Source organism: Gymnogyps californianus, chromosome 3 (genome assembly GCF_018139145.2).
Source record: "Gymnogyps californianus isolate 813 chromosome 3, ASM1813914v2, whole genome shotgun sequence".
Classification (NCBI taxonomy): domain Eukaryota; kingdom Metazoa; phylum Chordata; class Aves; order Accipitriformes; family Cathartidae; genus Gymnogyps; species Gymnogyps californianus.
This window is the reverse complement of record NC_059473.1, coordinates 92,673,662-92,692,470: the sequence shown is the minus strand read 5'-3', so window position 1 is coordinate 92,692,470 and position 18,809 is coordinate 92,673,662. Positions and strand designations below refer to the sequence as shown.

Genomic DNA, 18,809 nt, shown 5'->3' with positions numbered 1-18,809 from the left:
ATGGAAAATGTGAAAAAGATCCCTAGAACTATAATGTTTGACTCTTTTAAAAGCCTCATTTGTTATCATTCTGGAGCAGTGCTAATAGTTGATATACTTCATGTGCATTGATATACATGACCTGCGTGTTTACTTTTCTTGAAATGTCAAGATTGTTAGAATTCACAAGTGTGGGAAGTACCTTATTTTTGTTATTTAAGCTACTTTGCAAGTGGAATTAGTAAAACTTTTCCCTCGTTTTCTGAATTTGCTTTCCTACAGTAAGGTTTCAAAGTTATGGGCAGAATATGCAGAAATTCACACTAACAAAGTACTACTGTTGTATGGGAATTCTTTCCTGGTCTGGAGGACTAGAAATTTAGTGATTAGAGACTTCCATCTGCAGGAGTTCCTGTGTTTTTCAGTTGATAGTCACACCTAAAATATAAAGCAATGATAGGCAAATCTATTTGGATTTAGAATAGGGGGATGTTCAACATGTAGGGGTAGAGAGTACTGTTGATCATTATCCCTGGAGAAAAACTGTGGGAACTCTTGTTATATTCTGCCTCCTTGGATGTTACTGAATGGCAAGGAAATTGTAATTTCTCTTTTCCAGCCTTAAAGTTTCCCTATGTTTGTGCAGTAGATAACAGGCAAACTTTAAAGTATTCCTAAATGCATGTATTTTCCAGAAGAAAGGAGAAACATTTTACTCCTTCCTATTTTCCTTTTTCAGTCTCCTGGTGGTTACAGTAGTGATACTGAGAACCAATATTGAAGTTTCTTTTTGAGGACCTCCTTTCTAAGGAATGTTGCCAGTCCCTACCTTCAGAGCTGCTGAGAGATTACAATGCAATCATGACAGGAATTGGCTCAATTTTCATTCCATTTTCTTGGCTATAGGTTTCCTAATAACAATAGAGAAAACTATGTGGACTACCCATTAACAGCAGCAGAAGAAACTTCACAGTTGTCTGCTAGAGGATTCTAGAAGACTGCTTTGTTTTTCCTTCAGCTCACATATAAAGCATTGTCTTCACCAAAGCAAGGGTTGTAGACTTGTGTATTTTCTTAAGGGTAGCTGAGATTCTGGCGTGGTACAGAAACACTCAGCATTCGTATATTAGTGTATAGACATCAAGTTGCCATTTGAAGTGGTGGTCAGCCTTTCTTGCTTTTTTTTTTTTCTTTTAATCATATTGAGAAATCTCTGACAGGAGTAATACAAATTAGTAGGGCAGAGTGGAGTGGAGTTTATAGTCAGATAGAACACTTGAAAATTTTCTACCTGCTATGACTCTTCTCTTTATTTTTCTCTTAACAGTGAAATTTAATTATTAGTTTTTGTAATTGTCTCTGAAGCAGTCTCTGACGCTTTGTTTATGACCTAGTGGAGATAAGTATTAGCTTGAAAATGAGGGGAAGGGTTGTTTCAGGTATCATTCACCTTCTTCTGTGTCTTTATCATAATCCAAACTCCTGCTTTATGCTATTGAATTCTTCTGTGGTTTACATCACTCCCATCAATGTCCAGACATGTTCTGTTCCTTTTTTCTGTTTTTCTTGAGAGTAATTTCCTATCTGAACATGGGAAATCTGTGACTCTTACATGGCTTGCTTATGTCTCCCAGTCCTCTGACCCATTCAGAATTTCTTTCCAGCACTGCGTATGTGTCTTGTCAGACCTTTGTTCAGCTGTCCTTTCCAGCAGTTTTAAGAATAAGAAACCTTCTCATTGACTTCAATGACAGATTATTTTCTAGGAATGAAACCACTTGTTGAGAACTATTTGTCAGCAAAGTCAAATTGAAATTATCTTCTTACTGTCTCGTTTTTTGTATGTGCCAATCTAACTTGGGTGATAGGTGGCATGAAATATTAAGAAAGACAGGCTGCTTCTTAAAGCATGTAGAAAGATACTAAAAATAAACTTCATTTATCTATTAATGCTCTATAACATATGTTGTAATATGCTTGGTAGCACATTCTGAAATAATAGCCTGTGCCCAAGTCCTCTTCCACATCATCACCTTCTTTTTATTTTTGAGACATAGGATTCTAGGAGCCCAGGCTTGTCCTTGGCTTTCTGAGTTGGAAAGCATCTGTGTGCAATTTTCTGGTTTTCGTTATGGGGGCATTTTTTATTTGGTAGTTTTTCCTAAGTAGCTGCTGCTATAATAATTTTGCACAAAGTGGGACATAGAAGCTTCAGGTGTAAGAGTAACTGCCTTGTGTGGGATGCCTCATCCGTTATTTTTTGGCTCTTGGATTTGATAGGAAAGCACTACTTTTTCCTCAGAAAAAGTACAGAAATTCTACTGGGTTTTAGTAGCCAAAAAACCCCCTAAATTGAGAATGTTCCTAAAAGAGATCCTTACACTCTTCTTTATGTAAGTATAAATACAAAAGTAATAGTAATAACATAAGTAATAACATCAATATGTGGCTTGATAGCAAGCATAAACCAACATTTTGCAAACGTCATGCTTGCACAGATACTTTTATGATGAGCCTATTTGGATATTTTAGTCTTTTGCTTCTTGTTTTATGTACAAGGGTAAAACATAATGAATTATTTATTGTAATGGTTTCAAAAAGAACTCAGGCTTTTATTACTGTTGTTTCTGGAAGACTATGCATGGATTTCAGTGCAGTATCGGACTTCACCTTTTCTATAGAGTTTTAGCTGTGTCTCTTAACTGAGGGGTGTCAAGGTATTTTGTGTTGTAGCAGGTCGTATAACGTAAGACTAATCACCAAACTCACCACTTTTAAATATTGCTTTATAAGAATATGAGGGGGTTTTGAGTCATCTCTCATCATTTTGTCTCTTCCCTTCCCACTAATAGCTATTAAACCCTTCTGTTTGCAGAGGAGTAGAAATCTCACAGGTAAATAGCTAGAAATTTTGTGAAACTTGCCCACTTCTGTGAAACAGAGAAGTCAAAATTAGTGTCCCTGAAGCGAAGGTTTCAGTGTTGCCTCAGCATGGTTTGATTTGCTGCTAACTGGTGCTCGTACATATACTGGCTGAGTAGTCAGAGGTCAGGGCAGCTAGAGGACTCACTACACAGGACAGTGTGTGCCTCCATCTGCGTGTGTGTGTGTTGCAGAAAGGAGTGGAAGAGTGTAAAGGATAGCTTAAGATACTGCAGGAGGCTGAGAAAACAAGATAAATAAAAATGGAGCTGTTGTGGTGGGGGAGGCTGTTGAGATACAGCAAACAAATTCTTTTTGGGGGAAAAAGGGCAAATGTAATTCTTCTCTTAACTTGGTTGTTCTAAAAGGCACTTCCATTGGGGGCAGGAGGGAAGCAGATTTGGAAAGCTCCTTTCTTTTGGCCCATGTTTTAGCACCTATTTCGTTTCAGTTTGGAGGGTTTCTTTAAGGTAGGGGTATTCTTACATAGGTTGAAATCTGTCTAATGCTCTGTACTTGATTACTTCTTGCTTAAAATTAAGAAAATTAAAGCACTAGTAGAAATATTACTATTTATATAGAATTAAACCTGGTTTTATCTTACACATTTAATTCTTAAAAGCATGTGTTGTTAAACTTCCTCTTACTGTACTCAACAGCCTAGCATGTGTAATATTTTCAAGTGAAGCTGATCTTAAACTGTGATGAAGCCAAAGTTGGTGTCTTGTGTTGGCCAAGTCAGTTGCTTATGAGTGTTGTGTTCACAGGAGTAAATGGCACTTCCATAGTGGGTGCCCAGAAGCCTGTGTTGATGGATATCATGACGCAAAAAGAATTACCTGGCAATCTTTATTTCCCTGATCCTTCACAAATATAAGATAAAAAATGTTTTTCATTCTGCTCCTGAGGCCACGAAATTTCATTTCCTTTAGGAAATGTGGAGAAGATAACCAGTTCTTAAATAATGGGTTAAAATCAAATGGTGTATTTTTGATTATTAAATCACTACCTAATTCAGTGACACAGGTTTAGGTTGGAAGCTTTTTTTGAGAACTACTAACATGTTATAAGTAGAGCATAGTAGTTTATTAGTACATAGACACACTTGTGAGATGTCTTTCGAGTACTTTCAATAGAATGTCCTAAAAGTACTGAAAACTTATTTAATTTTCTTGTATGGTGTAGTCTCCCTGCACAGAACTGGGGATTGTGCCAAATGGAATTCAGTCTCTGAATTACAGTCTAATATAAATCAGAATACAGAATAGCTAATGGTTATTTGGGTAGTGTAGCTAACAGGAATGATTAAGAGCAAATAACTTTTGAGAAGTTGTTTTGTTTTTATTTATGGTGTAATGTCTGCTATGAGTTAAAGAAATAGCATTTTGGCAATGCTGTTTCAGTAACTTTTTTCTAAATCATCTGTGGAAGGAATTATGTTCTAATATGTATGTTCTAATATACGAGGGTAGTTGGTTATTAAAAGGATTGTAGTAAATGCATGAGTACTGATGTCTTGTAGTTAATGTACACTAGCAATTTGCAGCATGGATATCAAATTTGAAAATAATGCTTTCAAAATAAACTGTCCAAAGAATAGTAAAATGATTAAGGTGCGATGCTATTGTCTTGTACAGGGTAGTGACAAATGGGGTGTATGGATTCCCTAAAGCAGTGAACTGTGACGTTGCTGCTTTTATCTTATCGTGCTGCGACTCCATTTTTAATGTAAAGTCGCATGCCAACTATTTATTGGTTCTCTTTGCAAGGCTTAAAATTATTAACTGGTTTGGGTGTAGGGACTAACAGAACATTATTAACTGATTAGAGCGAGTTATGTGTTGCAGCTGTGCTGCTCTTAGGGCTCACTGTTGCAGGTGGGGGAGAGGGAGAGGTCTGCTGCTCTTTCCCCTTTACCTCCCCCCTCCCCCTCCCCCCGAAATTCCAGCCTTGTGGTGTGCCTCTTACTGTCCACCACCCCTGAGATTTACCATTTTATTGCCAAAGAGATTGAACTTGATGTGTACTGTCTTGCTAGATTGGCGCTTTGCCAAACCTCTGTTGAATTTGCTCACTGAAGGGTAAGTGGGAGAGGCAGGACAATGGCTTGGATTCGGGAGAGCAGACAGACTCTGCACGTGAGAGCAGCAGGACATTCCCCCTTTCATCTCTCTCTGGTCAGCTGTTAAGTCAGGTTAAGGTGTAATACATAACTTAAACTTTAGAATAAATACTTTTGTGTAAAAGCAGCTTTATTCTGCCCAGGGAAATTCAATTATTTTAAATAACAGGTTAACTTCTGCACAGAACAAGTTTATGGTAAAGGCTGGAGACTGGAGGGAATAAATTAAAAGGCTGTGGTTATTCTTCCCAGGTTGGTCAGCACGCCTTTAAAAAGTTTTTGTTAATGGGCAAGTGCTGTAAGTGCTGCATGAGGCAAGGAAACATTTCTGAATGCATGTCCCAGTAATGCCTATGAAAGAATAATTTGGAGTGAAAGACATTGCATTTGGGATATCTTTCTCTGGCTGGATCTCGAATGGTTATAAATAAAGGATAGTGATGATTCAGAAACTCTGTGCGAAGCCTTCCTGGGTTTTTGTTTTTGTTTTCAGACCATATAAGCTGTAGCTGGAGCAAAGTCTCCCTGTTTTTTTGGTTTTGTTTGGTTTTTTTTCAATAAGAATTGCCACAATGATGTTTTAGGAATGATAAATACCAATAATATTTTGCTGATGTGGTAAAACATAATACTATGTGACATGATTAATATTATGTAATCTTAGAAATTTATGTCTGTACGAAACAGCTGCAAAAATATTTGTTATTTTCATGAGAATGTTTTTATCCAGTGCCATGCAGTTGTTTTACTTGTACTAAAATTCATTCTACTGATGTATTTTTATTAATATTGTAGGATATCATGTTGTGTTTGTTTGGTGTGTCCAATTTTTATGGCTCATTTAGCAAAATATGAATATCCTGCTGATGACAGAATTTAATACGACAGTCTAACAGAAGGATTATTCAAGAGCCCATTAGATGAGAATTTGAACTATGCAGTAGATGTTAGGTTTCATATTTACAATTGCCTTTGCAGTTTCTGAGGCTCACTTCTTTTAGAAACACTTACTAGAGTCCATTGTAACTTTATTTCTACCAAGGCTTACTGCTCAAGACACAATTTAAGGATCATTTACAATTGGGAATAAACTTTCAAAAGTGAACCTCTGGACTACTCTGGTCCCGGTTATTATGATTGCATATACCTGGCACAGTGGGGCGGTAAACCTTTAACTGAGATTACTAGTTCTGCCATAAGGCAAATATGTTGTAGCTGAATCTTTACCTGATGAACACCACAAAAAAAAAAAAAATCTGTCATTAATGTAGTAAAGAAGTTCTTTGTCATCTAGCAAAAGCCTTTCTTAGATGGAAAAGGCACTGCTCCTTACTTGGAAGAAAGACTTACTCTGTGCCCTGTGATAGAAAGAACTGATAGATCAAGATAAGCATGAGTTTCATGTTTGGATGAAGGTGGCTGAAACTCATCTCCAGTTGCAGGAATGCTCTCTTAAGAAGCTGGGTATTTTGCTTCAGCTGTCTTTTGAGTGATATTTCTTGAAAAGTAGGTTCATAACTGGGTGCAATTAGCAAGCTAGCATGTGTTATTTTGTTATATCAAAAATTAGTTGATCGATGGGACTTCCTCATCTTCACTGCCTTTACAAGTAATTGCTGAGAAAATGTTTGTTTTTTCAGGGATGTTAAAGTTATTTTTTAGCTTTTTAAAAATAAAGCCTGCTTAGTGAATTTTAGCATCCTGTGGTTTAGTTAGCAGTTGTCAGTGTTCCTTAAACTCATTGTTGTTAGGTCTAGTGAAGTTTGATACTTCCATTACAAAGATTTCTGGTTTTTTAGTGCAGTAATGTAGTTGCATTACATCATGCCTCACTGCATTGATGGTCTCTAATTGCAAAGGAAGTTGAAATATATAGTGTATCTAGTGTGAGCAGGAGGCTGTTGCCTATATTTGTGTTGCATTTCTGTGATTTGAATTTTTTTTTTTAAATAAGCAGTCATGATTTACTTGACTTTTAACTGTATGTACATTTGCAGGGTCATTTTATAACTCTTAGCAGTCCCCATGTATGGGGCCATGCTGTAAGGCCATACAAGTAATTGTGCCAGCAATTTACAATACAGCCAGGCATACCTAATTGCTCTGTGCTGCTCAGAGTGACGGTCCTGTGAGCGCACTGTCTCTGGGAGAGGCAGCAGCTTTGCTTGAGTCAACACCAGCACTTCTCTGGCTTCATGGCAAGTTGGCTGAAGGAACTAAATTAGCAGAAGACTAATCCTGGGGGGGGGAAGTGTTGGTGGAGCTAGTCTGTATTACTTTTCAGCCATATCAGCAGTCTAATCCAGCTGACTGCCCTCTCATGGGTATGAAAGCTTGCTACTGTCACTATGAATAGGGAAAATAACAGGTCTTTGGCCTTTACAGGAAGGCAAATGCAAATTTTTCTCACAGCTTAGAGTTTAACTAACTCTTTCATCCTCCTTTTGTCCTTTCCCTACTCAAATTTTTCTGAGATATGCCTTTTTCATTTGACCAAATTATTGAGGTTTTCTTGGTTGGTGTTTTATTTATGTGTGCTTTTTTTGCTGTCCATTTTAGGTGAATTTTGAACAATTGACAACATCAAAGTAGTGTCTTGCTTTTTTCTGCTTTAATTACATTTTAGAGTTTCTTCTTCTGTCCTACATTTGCAAATTATTTTCTTGTAGAAGTCATGGAACCTTTCTAGACTTCAATTTTTACGTGCTTTTATAGAGGGGATGATGCCTATCTGACATCGTCTTTGAAAGTTTGCAGGATAAATCCAGAAGTGTTAAATAGTACAAATTCTTGATTTTTTGTTTTTCTTCTTCGTTTTGGTATGTAGATACAGGACTTTATTTCAACCTGACATTCCGATTATTGCAGCAAACCTTCTCAAAGTGTTGGTTGCCTAATTTCCAGGTAGATAGGCTAGGTTATTAATCTTATTCTGTATGTAACTGCCTTTCGGCACTTTCTAAAAATAGATTGCTGTTTGTTTAGTGCTGCTATATTCTCAGTTGCACAAGCTTAGCTTTTTTTATGAAGATGGATCCCATGGTGCATAACTAAGTCTAAAATCAGAAGTGTGCAAAGCAGATGCATAATATACTGCAAGGTTTCCTGCTGTGTTCTGCTTATCTTATAAAACTCTTTCAGTGTTCAGAATTTGAGATTATATGTGATTAACATCACATGCTGGTTTGCCACAGAAATCGTATTCTGGAATTCTTGTTCAAGTGTCGTCTTCCTTGAAATGGCTTGTTAGCTTTATATACTTTTTCACATTTTGAGAGTAAATTGGCGGTTCAGAAATTGTCCCTAGCCTATCCTAACCTTTTATCCTCCAATTTTTCCTATAAAATAGGAAGATATCTCTTCTATATTTATCTTTCTTATAAAAACACTGAAACTTTCTTCTTCCTTTCTGAATTTTTAGTATATCTCCAGTCTAGCAATAGAGGTCTTATGTAAGTAGAGAATTATATATATTCATAATGCTAGAGATGAAAAAATTACTTTTTTGTTTGGGGTTTTTTTTTTCCTTTATTGGTGGATCCTGCTTTTGATGTTATTTAAATTATTTTACTTGTGTGGAAAGTGTGAGTGGGTGGCAGACTTATTCAGAGAGAGAAAAGAAGGAAAGTGACTGAGGTACTTAATTTTGGAAGTGTTTGTGATGATGGTGCAGTTGCCTTAGGTAATGCTTTGGACCTATGAGCAGTCACTGGTTTTACTTGACTGCTGGTTGGAGTCACATGGGTTGGAACCTCCTGTCCAAACCAGGCCCAGTTAGAGCAGGTTGCTCAGGGCTTTATTCAGTCTCCATGACCTCTCAGGTAAACCTGGTCTACTCTTGAGCACCTTCATGGTAAAAAATAAATTCTTTCACTGAGTTGGAATTTTCTTCACTCCAGCTTGTGTCCAGTACCTCTTGTCCTTTTGCTGTGCATCTCTGTGGAGAGTTTGTCTTTATCTTCTCTTTGCCTTCCCATTAGGTAGTTGAAGACAGCAAAAAGGTCTCCCCTCCCCCCTTCTGAAGGCTGAATAAACCCAACTTTTTTAGCCTCTCCTTACATGTCATGTGCTTGATCCCCCTGGCTATCTTGACAGCCCTTCACTGAACTTGCTCTAGTGTGTCAATGTCTTTTGTTGTACTGGAGAGCCCAAAACTGAATGCAGTACTCTGGTTACAGTTTCATATGGAAGTGCCATACGGAGGGGAAGAGTCATTTCTCTTGACTGCTGGCTAAACTTTTGCTAATATGTCATGTGGTTGGCCTTCCTTGCTGTGGGGGTGCACTGCTGACCCATGTTCAATTTGCTGTCCATTAGCACCCCCAGATCCTCTTGAAGAGGTGCTTCCTAGCCAGTTGTCCCCCAGCTTGCACTGCTGCATGGGCTTATTTGGTCCCAGATGTAGGGCTTTGCATTTGCTTTTGTTGAACTTCATAAAGTTCTTGTCAGCTCATTTCTCCAGCCTGTCAGGTTCCTCTGAATAGCAGCCCTGGCTTCCAGTGTATCAACTGCTTCCCCCAATTTGGTATCATCTGCAAACTTGCTGGGTGCACTTGGTCCCAGTGTCCAGATTACTAACAAAGACATTAAACAGTATTGGCTCCAGTACTGATCGCTGAGGGATGCCAGCAGCTGGATTTGTACTGGTAGTCATCACCCTTTGACCCCAATGGTCCAGCTGGTTTTCCTCTCACCTCATTCATTTACTCAGTCCATGTCTCTCTAGTCAGGCTATAAGGACCCTGTGGGAGACCATGTTAAAGGCCTTGCAACACCCATTACTCTCCCCTTACCTACACAGCCAGCCATCTCGCTGTAGAATGCCGTTAGGTTAGTCGGGCACAATTTGCCCTTGGTAAATCCATGCTGGCTATTCACCTTCTTGTCATCATGTAGCTGGGAATGGATTCCTGGAAGATATGATCCATAACCTTATCAGGGGTTGAAGTGAAGGAGACTGGCCTGTAGTTCACCAGATCATCCTTGTTGCCCATCTTGAAGATAGGTATGATGTTTTTCCAGTTATTGGGAACCTCTCTCATGACATGACCTTTCAAAGATAATGTAGAGGGGCCTAATAGTGACATTGGCAAGCTTCCTCAACACCATCAGATACATCCTGTCTGATCCTGTGGACTTCTACATGTACAACTGGCTCAAGTGTTCCTTAATCTTATCTTCCTCGACAATGGGTGATGTTGCATTCCCACAGATTCTGCTGGTAGAATTGGGGAACTCAGAGGTCAAAGAGCAGAACTTACCAGTGAAATCTGGGGTGGCAAAAAAAAAAAAAGGATCAAGTTCTTCAGTTTTTTCTGTCTTTTGTCACTAGGTTCCTGTCTCATTGAGCAGTGGGCCCGCATTTTCTGTAGCATTCCTTTTGCTGCTGGTGTAAATAAAGAAGCCCTCTTGAGGTATTTCTGCATTGTTTTCTGATGCTGTCATAAGGGCAGCATCCTTGGGTGATACCTCTACATCTCTGTTGGGAGAATCAGTAGAAAAGGTCAGGAAACACTAGTTGTCCATTGTGTGGTTACCACCACTATCTTACCAGAAAAACTTTCAAAGACATCGCAAAGAAAATATTTAACATACTTCAAAGCTATATCCTCCTTTTATCCTCCTCTGTTACTCCTTGTTAATATTTAGAAAATGTTAAACACGATTCGGCAAATGATCAAACTTACACAGTTCTGTGTTCTTGAGTCCAATCATTCTACATGATATTCTGCACTGTAAGCAACCCAATGTGTATTATGCAGATGATTTTCCATCTTTGAACTACAGACCTCTTATAAATGCTTTTTCTTTGCAAACTTTTTGTCCAGGAGTGGATGCTCTGTATTTATCATTGGTTTTCTGTTGACATCACATTCTTGAAAGGGTGGGGGGTTTTATTAGCCATCTGAGAAATTAAATTGCCTTCATGCGTGAAAGAATGTCCATACTTTGTATCCGTTACACTCTCTTTTAAGCAATAGATCTCTAAATCTGTACCTATAAATGTAGGTTAGGTTATGGTTCCGTGCAGATTTCTTTGGTATCCTTAGTGCCTAAAACAATCTCAGTTCCTGGATGTCCCTTACCTCTGCTGTGCTGTCACAGCTCTGCTGTGATAGTGTGGTTGAACAGAGGAGGGAACTGATATGGTTGAAAAATAACTTTCGCCCTCCCCCACCGCTCAAGGTATTTTTGCCTGAATTAGTTTCCTTCCCCAGGTTTGCTGTCAGTGAAGAAACAGCTGTGCTGACATATGCAGGGTGCAGGGCAGGAGCAAGAAGCCCCAGCTTTCAGGAAGTGTGAGGAGTGCATGAACCCGTTCATGTAGTGCTGCTTCAGAATGTGAAAATGCACCCTCACTGTGGTTACACAGTTGATGTACTAGAGCTGATGGTATCAAAGCTGGAACATAAAAAGCTATTTTGCATACAAGCCTGAAGAAGCCTGTCTGAAAGAATAATGAACCAATGGGGAAAGTAAAACAATTAAAAAATATTTGTGTCAGATTTTTTATGAGTACTTGTATCCTCTTAACAATGTATGTGATGACTCTAAATGAAGAACAGATTAGAAAACTTACAAGCATTCTTTTTCATTTACTTAAATACGAGTCTGGATGAAGGCAATGATTCTGAGCACATTTAAACTAATTTGCATTTTTTGTGTGAATGCTGCAGTATCTGATAAGTTGGTTGCAGTTGTGATGGTCTAAGCATTTGTAAGATGAGGCTTGTATTATTTCTTTACCAGTGTAACTGGGGAAAAAGAATGTAAACTTCAGGTCCTCCTGGAAAAACCCCTTGGTCCTGAACCAAACCTTTGTTTGATTTAGGTTTCACGTTTAGGATGATTCTTGGACACACAGAAAGAGATGTGATCTCAGTAGACAAAAGACTTGTAAAAGCTTTTGTGTGTTGTAATAGAAACCTTAAAGTCTCTACTGTTTCATTCCGGGGGTGGTGGAAGGAGTTCTGGCAATCCAGTCATACATCTAAAAAAGTTGCTTTCCTAGAAAAGTTGGTCTTCGTGTGACCAGTAAATGCATCTGGCATCTGTGGTGGGTTGACCTTGGCTGGTCCCAAGGTGCCCACCAAGGTGCTCTATCACTCCCCCTCCTCAACTGGACAGAGGGAGAGAAGATATGACGAAAGGCTCGTGGGTCAAGTTAAGGACAGGGAGATCACTCAGCAATTACCATCACAGGCAGAACAGGCTCGACTTGGGAAAATTAATTTAATCTATTACCAATCAAATCAGAGTAGGATAATGAGAAATAAAAGCTAATTCTTAAAACATCTTCCCCCCACCCCTCCCTTCTTCCTGGGCTCAACTTCATTCATGATTTCTTTACCTCCTCCTCCCAAGCAGCGCAGGGGGACGGGAACGGGGGTTGCGGTCAATTCATTATGCGTCATCTCTGCCGCTCCTTTCTCCTCACACCCTTCCCCTGCTCCAGCGTGGGATCCCTCCCATGGGAGACAGTCCTCCACAAACTTCTCCAACGTGGGTCCTTCCCACAGGCTACAGTTCTTCACAAACTGCTCCAGCATGGGTCCCTTCCACGGGGTGCAGTCCTTCAGGAACAGACTGCTCCAGCGTGCATCCCTGTGGGGTCACAGGTCCTGCCAGCAAACCTGCTCCAGCGTAGTCTCCTCTCTCCATGGGGCCACAGGTCCTGCCAGGAGCCTGCTCCAGCGCGGGCTTCTCACAGGGTCAGAGCCTCCTTCGGGCATCCACCTGCTCCAGTGTGGGGTCCTCCACAGGCTGCAGGTGGGTATCTGCTCCACCGTGGACCTCCATGGGCTGCAGGGGGACAGCCTGCCTCACCATGGTCTTCACCAGAGGCTGCAGGGGAATCTCTGCTCCAGCATCTGGAGCACCTCCTCCCCCTCCTTCTTCCCTGACCTTGGTGTCTGCAGAGTTGTTTCTCTCAAATATTCTCACTGCTCTCTCCCAGCTGCTGTTGCGCAGCAGGTTTTTTCCCCTTCTTAAGTATGTTATCACAGAGGCGCTACCACTGTCGCTGATGGGCTCAGCGTTGGCAATCGGTGGGTCTGTCTTGGAGCTGGCTGGCACTGGCTCTGTCTGACATAGGGGCAGCTTCTGGCATCTTATCATAGAAGCCACCCCTGTAGCCCTGCCCCCCCCAGCTACCAAAACCTTGCCACGCAAACCCAATACAGCATCACATCCAAAACAAATAGGTATGTTTTTCTGGTCAGCTGTAATATGGATTCATATGGAATGATTGGCCTTAGAGAATGAGGTACAAGACATGCAAAAAAATCTTCTCTTAGAAGATTTTTTTGATAACTTCTGTTGGACACTAGCACTTTACTAAATACTGTATATGTCACTCCTCACTTCAATGTTTTAGGCAGAATTTTCAAGGATTTTTTTTTTTGCAAATGCACAACTTTGCTCTTACTTCGTGGAGTTCCATGGTGAACTTTTTTCCTCCCATTTAGGAATTGCTTCATGACACTGTTGAATGATAGAAACTCCTGCTAAACGAGTTTACAGAACAGTGTCCACACACAGTAACTTAAAGGTGTTAATCTGCTTTCTGCCATTCTTCCTACAAGCATACTTTGTTTTGTAATCCAAACTTTGTTAATTGGGCTTTACACAAAAAGACTGTATGGGGATTTTTAAAAGGCTGGCTTCAGGGTGTGGTTAATTATGCCATAAAAGTTCTCACAAAAACTAAAATGCAAATTATTTTTACAGGAAATTTTTTAATTGACTTTTTAAAAATAACATATAACTGATCACAATTGTTTAAAAAAGCAGTGAAATATGTTAGATACACCTGTTTAAGATGTCTGTTTAAATTCCATCTAGTTTCTTGGGCTCAGAATTGCTTATCTCCCTTGGTATAACAGCACCAAAGGGAACTTGTAGTGGGAGGAAAAATGATTTGTCACTGCTAGTGAAATCTGCTCCAGCATGCTGCCTTTCTTGGGCAGAGGTGTAGCAATTGACTTCTGTTGGCTCAATATCTTAAGGCCAGTTTTGTTTATTTGAGTATTTTCACCTTCTGGGTATGAATGTGTCCTGCTGATTGAAATGGCCTTGATAGTATACATAGTAAAAATTGCAACATAGAGGTTCCAAATCTAAGTCTTCCTAGAAAGTAGTTTGAAACAGCCTGTGTGACAGATGCCTTGCTATCCTTGTTTAAAAAAAAAAAAATCCTGTATAGAACCAGATCCCAAGTGACCACTCAGATCAAGTAACTCAGTTAGGTTAACAGTCTGGCTAACATGATGGTATACTTCCAGCTTTGCATTTTTGGTAGGACCAAGAATGCTAGAGAGAGTGAAAATTCATCCAGAGCTGAGTGAGCAGAGCTGGGATACTAAGAACTTGTCCATGTTCTTCCATGGACAACTGAGCTGGTCTGTAGTGGTGGACAAACCATCCAATACAGAAATGCTTAGTTCAAAAAAAGGACTACAGAAAATCTTAAGGAACTAAAAGATGCAGCTGGAGTGTAAAATATTTGCAGACAGCTTGGGAGTTATTTAAAGACACCATATTGGAGGCTTACAGCCCATGCGTGCTGCTTATTTAAATAGACTTCAAAAGCCCCCCAAATGTTGTCATGGCTAAACAGCAGGGTAAGGTGAAATGTCTGAAATATAGCGTCGTCCTTCTTGAATCTGAACTTTTGTCCGAATGATGAAAATAGAGAGTAATAAAAAAGCTGGTGGATTTAACCTATAATTATAATGAGGCAGGCAAAAAAATTTTTGATGAATAACTCGCAACAGGCATAAAACCTGTTGTTAAGTATTTCTTCAAACTCAGCAGAAAAGTTTCTGGAGTATTTGCAGGTCAGTAGACAACCAAGTTGTAAAAGGCAGCTTTGGGGAATATAAGGTCATAGCTGAAAAATGGAATTGCTTGCACTCACTTTGACAACACTTACGGAGGTCTTCATGCCAGAATATTTCTTAAGAAGGAATGTGATAGAGTGTATGACTCAAAACGAAACATCAGTGGAAGAAATTGCAGTACATTAAGCAAACAATGAACAAGGCAGCAGGATAAAATGGCATTCGTCCAAGACGAACTCAGGGATAAAGGAACTAATGACTGTAGCATGTTACTTGTTGGTTAGCATCGTCTTTCTGCTACAGGTAAAGAAGGTAGCTAGTATGATACCAGCTTTTTAAAAAGGCAGTGGAGGTATTTGAGGAACTTTACATCAGTGAGCTTACAACCCAAATTCGTAGAAATGATAATGAAGACCAGAATTAATTTCATCGTTCCCTCTGTGAAGTCCTTTACCAAAGGCTGTTGGAGAGGCTAAGTTGCCTCTGGATAAAATGGAAAGATTTATAAGGAACAACTGGCAACAGATGGAAAGAGAGGGCAAAAATGGTTCATTTTGTTAATAGAAGGAGTAACCGATCGAATTCCACAAGGTTCTGTGTTAACATTGATGCACAGATATAAGGAAAAGTGTTTGATAGCAAGGTGACAAAGTTTGTAGATGTTACAGACTTTACTTGGGTTACTATAATGCCTAGCTATTTAAAGAAAATTGCAGATGCTCAGGTTTTGAGTTATGTGGGTTAAAATCATATATGAAATTCAGTGTAGGTAAATGCCAAGTAATCTAAGTGAATGAGAAGTAGGAAAGAGAATTTTTGTAGACAATGATTGGCTCTGAACAGGTTCTTACCAATCATGTGTGAAAGATGGAATTATCTAGTACATAAAGATCAATGCAGTTCTCCATAGCAGTGAAAACAGCAAATCCAGTGTTAAGACTTATTAGGAAAGGAATAAAGAACAAAATAGAAACATCATGCTGCTTCTGTAGAAATTCATGGCATGTATGCATCTTGAATATTCCTCATAGTGTTGGTATCCTCTTCTCATCTCAAAAAGGGTACAGTAGACTAGAAGAAGTTCAGAGAGAAGCATTGAGAGTGATTTAAAGGCATGAAACAGCTTTTATATGAGGAAAAATTAAAAAGACTCAGTTTTTTTTTTCTTTTTCTGCCTGGGAAAAGGATGACCATGAAAGAACACAACAGAGATCTATGCAATCATGAGTGAATAGGGAAGGATTACTTGTTACTGTCTTCCAGAGTACAAGAACTGGAGGAGTAGAGTACTAAGTAGGAGCAAAAGATGCCAGATTGAATCAGGACAAACAAAAGGAGATACTTACTCATACAATGTATAACTAAGCTGAGGTACTATCTGCTGCAAGATGCTGTTGATTCTATAGAGTAGGGTTGATTAAAAAAGCAAACGGGGAGAAGAAAAAGGCTAGCAAAGGCTGTTAAACACAAGAATATCATCGATGGCTCAGGATTTCCTCTGTAGATGCAAGTAGCTGGAAGCAGAGGTTGAATATGCAATAAATATTTCTGTGTGCACTGTTTATGCTTTACCCTAGACATCTGTTGTTGGTTGTGATTTTTGTTTTTTTCTTTTCTATCAAAACACAGAGTTGCATTCATTATTTCTAAGTGCATTTCCAACTACGGAAAGAAAAACATAGTAAGAAAAGACACATTTAAATTATACCAAAATCAAAGCTGCTGGATAGTTTGTCATACAGAATTTGTGTGAGACAGCTCTTAGTCGCAATAATTAGGGGCCGGTGTGAACAGTGCCTTGCTTTAATGAGTGCTGTCTCCATGCTCTGGACCTCCTTCACTTAAGAATACCCCCATGCCATCATATGATATGAAAATGTCCATACTGTTGGATACTGTAGTAGATAAATCTGAAATTTGATGTAGTGTGATTGTTCTCAGAAAGTTCAGGTTTTTACTTAGTCGATGCTAACACTGAAATTTCGGTTAGCATCAGATGGTAATTCAGGGCAGTGTCAGATGTTGAATTAAAAAAAAAAAGTATGTTGAAATTGTACTTGGGGCAGTTCAGAACTGTTGCTTTTATATGGAAAAATTAAATATGTCCTTGGATATTAGACATTTAAATAATAAATGTGAGGACCCTTTCTGCGTGTGGTGCATGGTTCATATCAGAGAAGGAACCCTTAAATGTACAGGTGTCATTAAAACAGTTGAAATCCTTGTAAAACTACCTCATGTCATCATTTTTAATAGCTTGCTAACTTGTTGCATTAGTAATCAAGATGTTGACAGATGCTTACTTGTATTTATATAGGTAAATGAATCACCACTGCATTGATGAACTTGTTTTGTCAAATGATAGTTAAACATTGACATCAACAAAGTAAATGCTTGGGGAAAATATATGCATCTGGTTTGCTCCTCTAGCTTGTGCTGATTAATAACTGAGCTTGAAATCAAGACTTATCTTAACTTGTTCTCGTTTCAGCTTTGGATAGATCACAGTCGAAGAGAGATGGAGGTTTTAAAAATAATTGGAGCTTTGATCATGCAGAAGAAAGTGAAGGAGATGCAGAGAAAGAGTAAGGATGCTTTTATCTAGATTATTGAAAGTATAAGTGTCTATTTATAAATAAATACTTTTTAAATTTATTAATAAGAATATATAATATCTTAAAATTTTCAGTGACTAAGAAAAATGTTTTTAAAGAAGTGATTATTTTAAATAGTACTGCCGTATAAAAATGCATTATGATGTAAATTTAATTGTGAACATGGGGCTTACAACATAGGGCACAGTACATTTCAAAAGTGTTGCAGTTGCCTTTGGAGCTACTTTGTAAGTCCAGGGAACACAGACAAGAAAGATGTCAACATGCAAAGTAAGGAAATGGAAAGGTAGGGTATCCAAGCAGCTTCAACTTTTCCTTTAGTGGTGATGCTTCTCAGTACTTTACAGTTATGATTAAGGTACTTCAGAAGCTTAATCAACGTCAACATTAACAAACATAAGGTTAAACTGAGCTTAAAAGACTAGGTTTTTCTCCCTTGTGCTTATCTCACTGGGTAGAGTTAAGGCTGTTTTTGTTCCCTGATCGTTTATTTCTTTGCTTAGTATGTTTGGATTTTGACTAAAACTTAAACCCTATGTGTGTGGTTTGAATACATACTTTGTCCTTGTGACATTTTATTGTTACTGATATGTTTTCTTGATATTAATGTATTTATTTCCAAAGAGACTAATGAATTGTTAAAGGAACAACAAGTTTCGTGCATGGAGAATGCATTGTAGGTTTATTTGTTCTTAAATATTTGGAGAGTAAGACCTGCAAGTTTAAAAAGGATGCTATGGTTCTCTAGTAAGGAGAAACTGAATCCTGCAGTTAAATACAAAAATAATTCTTATATGAATTTGTATCTTGTAATATTCTGCCAAATATTGTGCGTTGGAAGGGAGATAGGAAAGTAGACACGTAACCACTTAGGCTGCAGCATCAGGCTATGCTGTAATCTTACAAAAACATTAAGAAATGTGATGTTTTGGTCATTAAAAAATGAGTTCAGGAGTTCATTGAAGTGTGAGGTAAGCATTAAGAGGTTTTGTCAAAACAGAACTGTACCAGAAGTTAAAACCACTTTTTAAAAAGTTCTCAAACTAAGGGCATTTTAGTTTTATAAAATTAGGCTTGCTTTTTTTCTTAGCAATTTTACATCCATTTCTGGTGCACAGTAATATGTTTTAAGTGTAGTGGCAGTACATGCAATACAGTTAGTATTTGCATTTTACTTGTCTTCAGAGATAAAAGTAACTCACATTTGTAAGCATAGCAGCTTTTTTTCTTCTAGTAATTTACTGCCATTTTCCATCTGTCTCCAGCTGATGTTGACTGAAGAACGCGGAATGAGAGATGTATAGTGTAGTGATGCTAAAAAAAAAAAAG

General features: G+C 38.6%; 1 protein-coding gene across 2 annotated transcripts in view; it reads left to right on the top strand.

Moving 5' to 3' along the window:
- Positions 1 to 18,809, top strand: part of SENP6 (SUMO specific peptidase 6) — a 97,300-nt gene that overhangs the window by 15,271 nt on the left and 63,220 nt on the right. For both annotated transcript variants that reach the window (XM_050894102.1, XM_050894103.1), the window contains exon 2: positions 17,357 to 17,450. In XM_050894102.1, the coding sequence (XP_050750059.1) occupies positions 17,357 to 17,450 (94 nt within the window). The remainder of the gene's footprint in view (positions 1 to 17,356; positions 17,451 to 18,809) is intronic.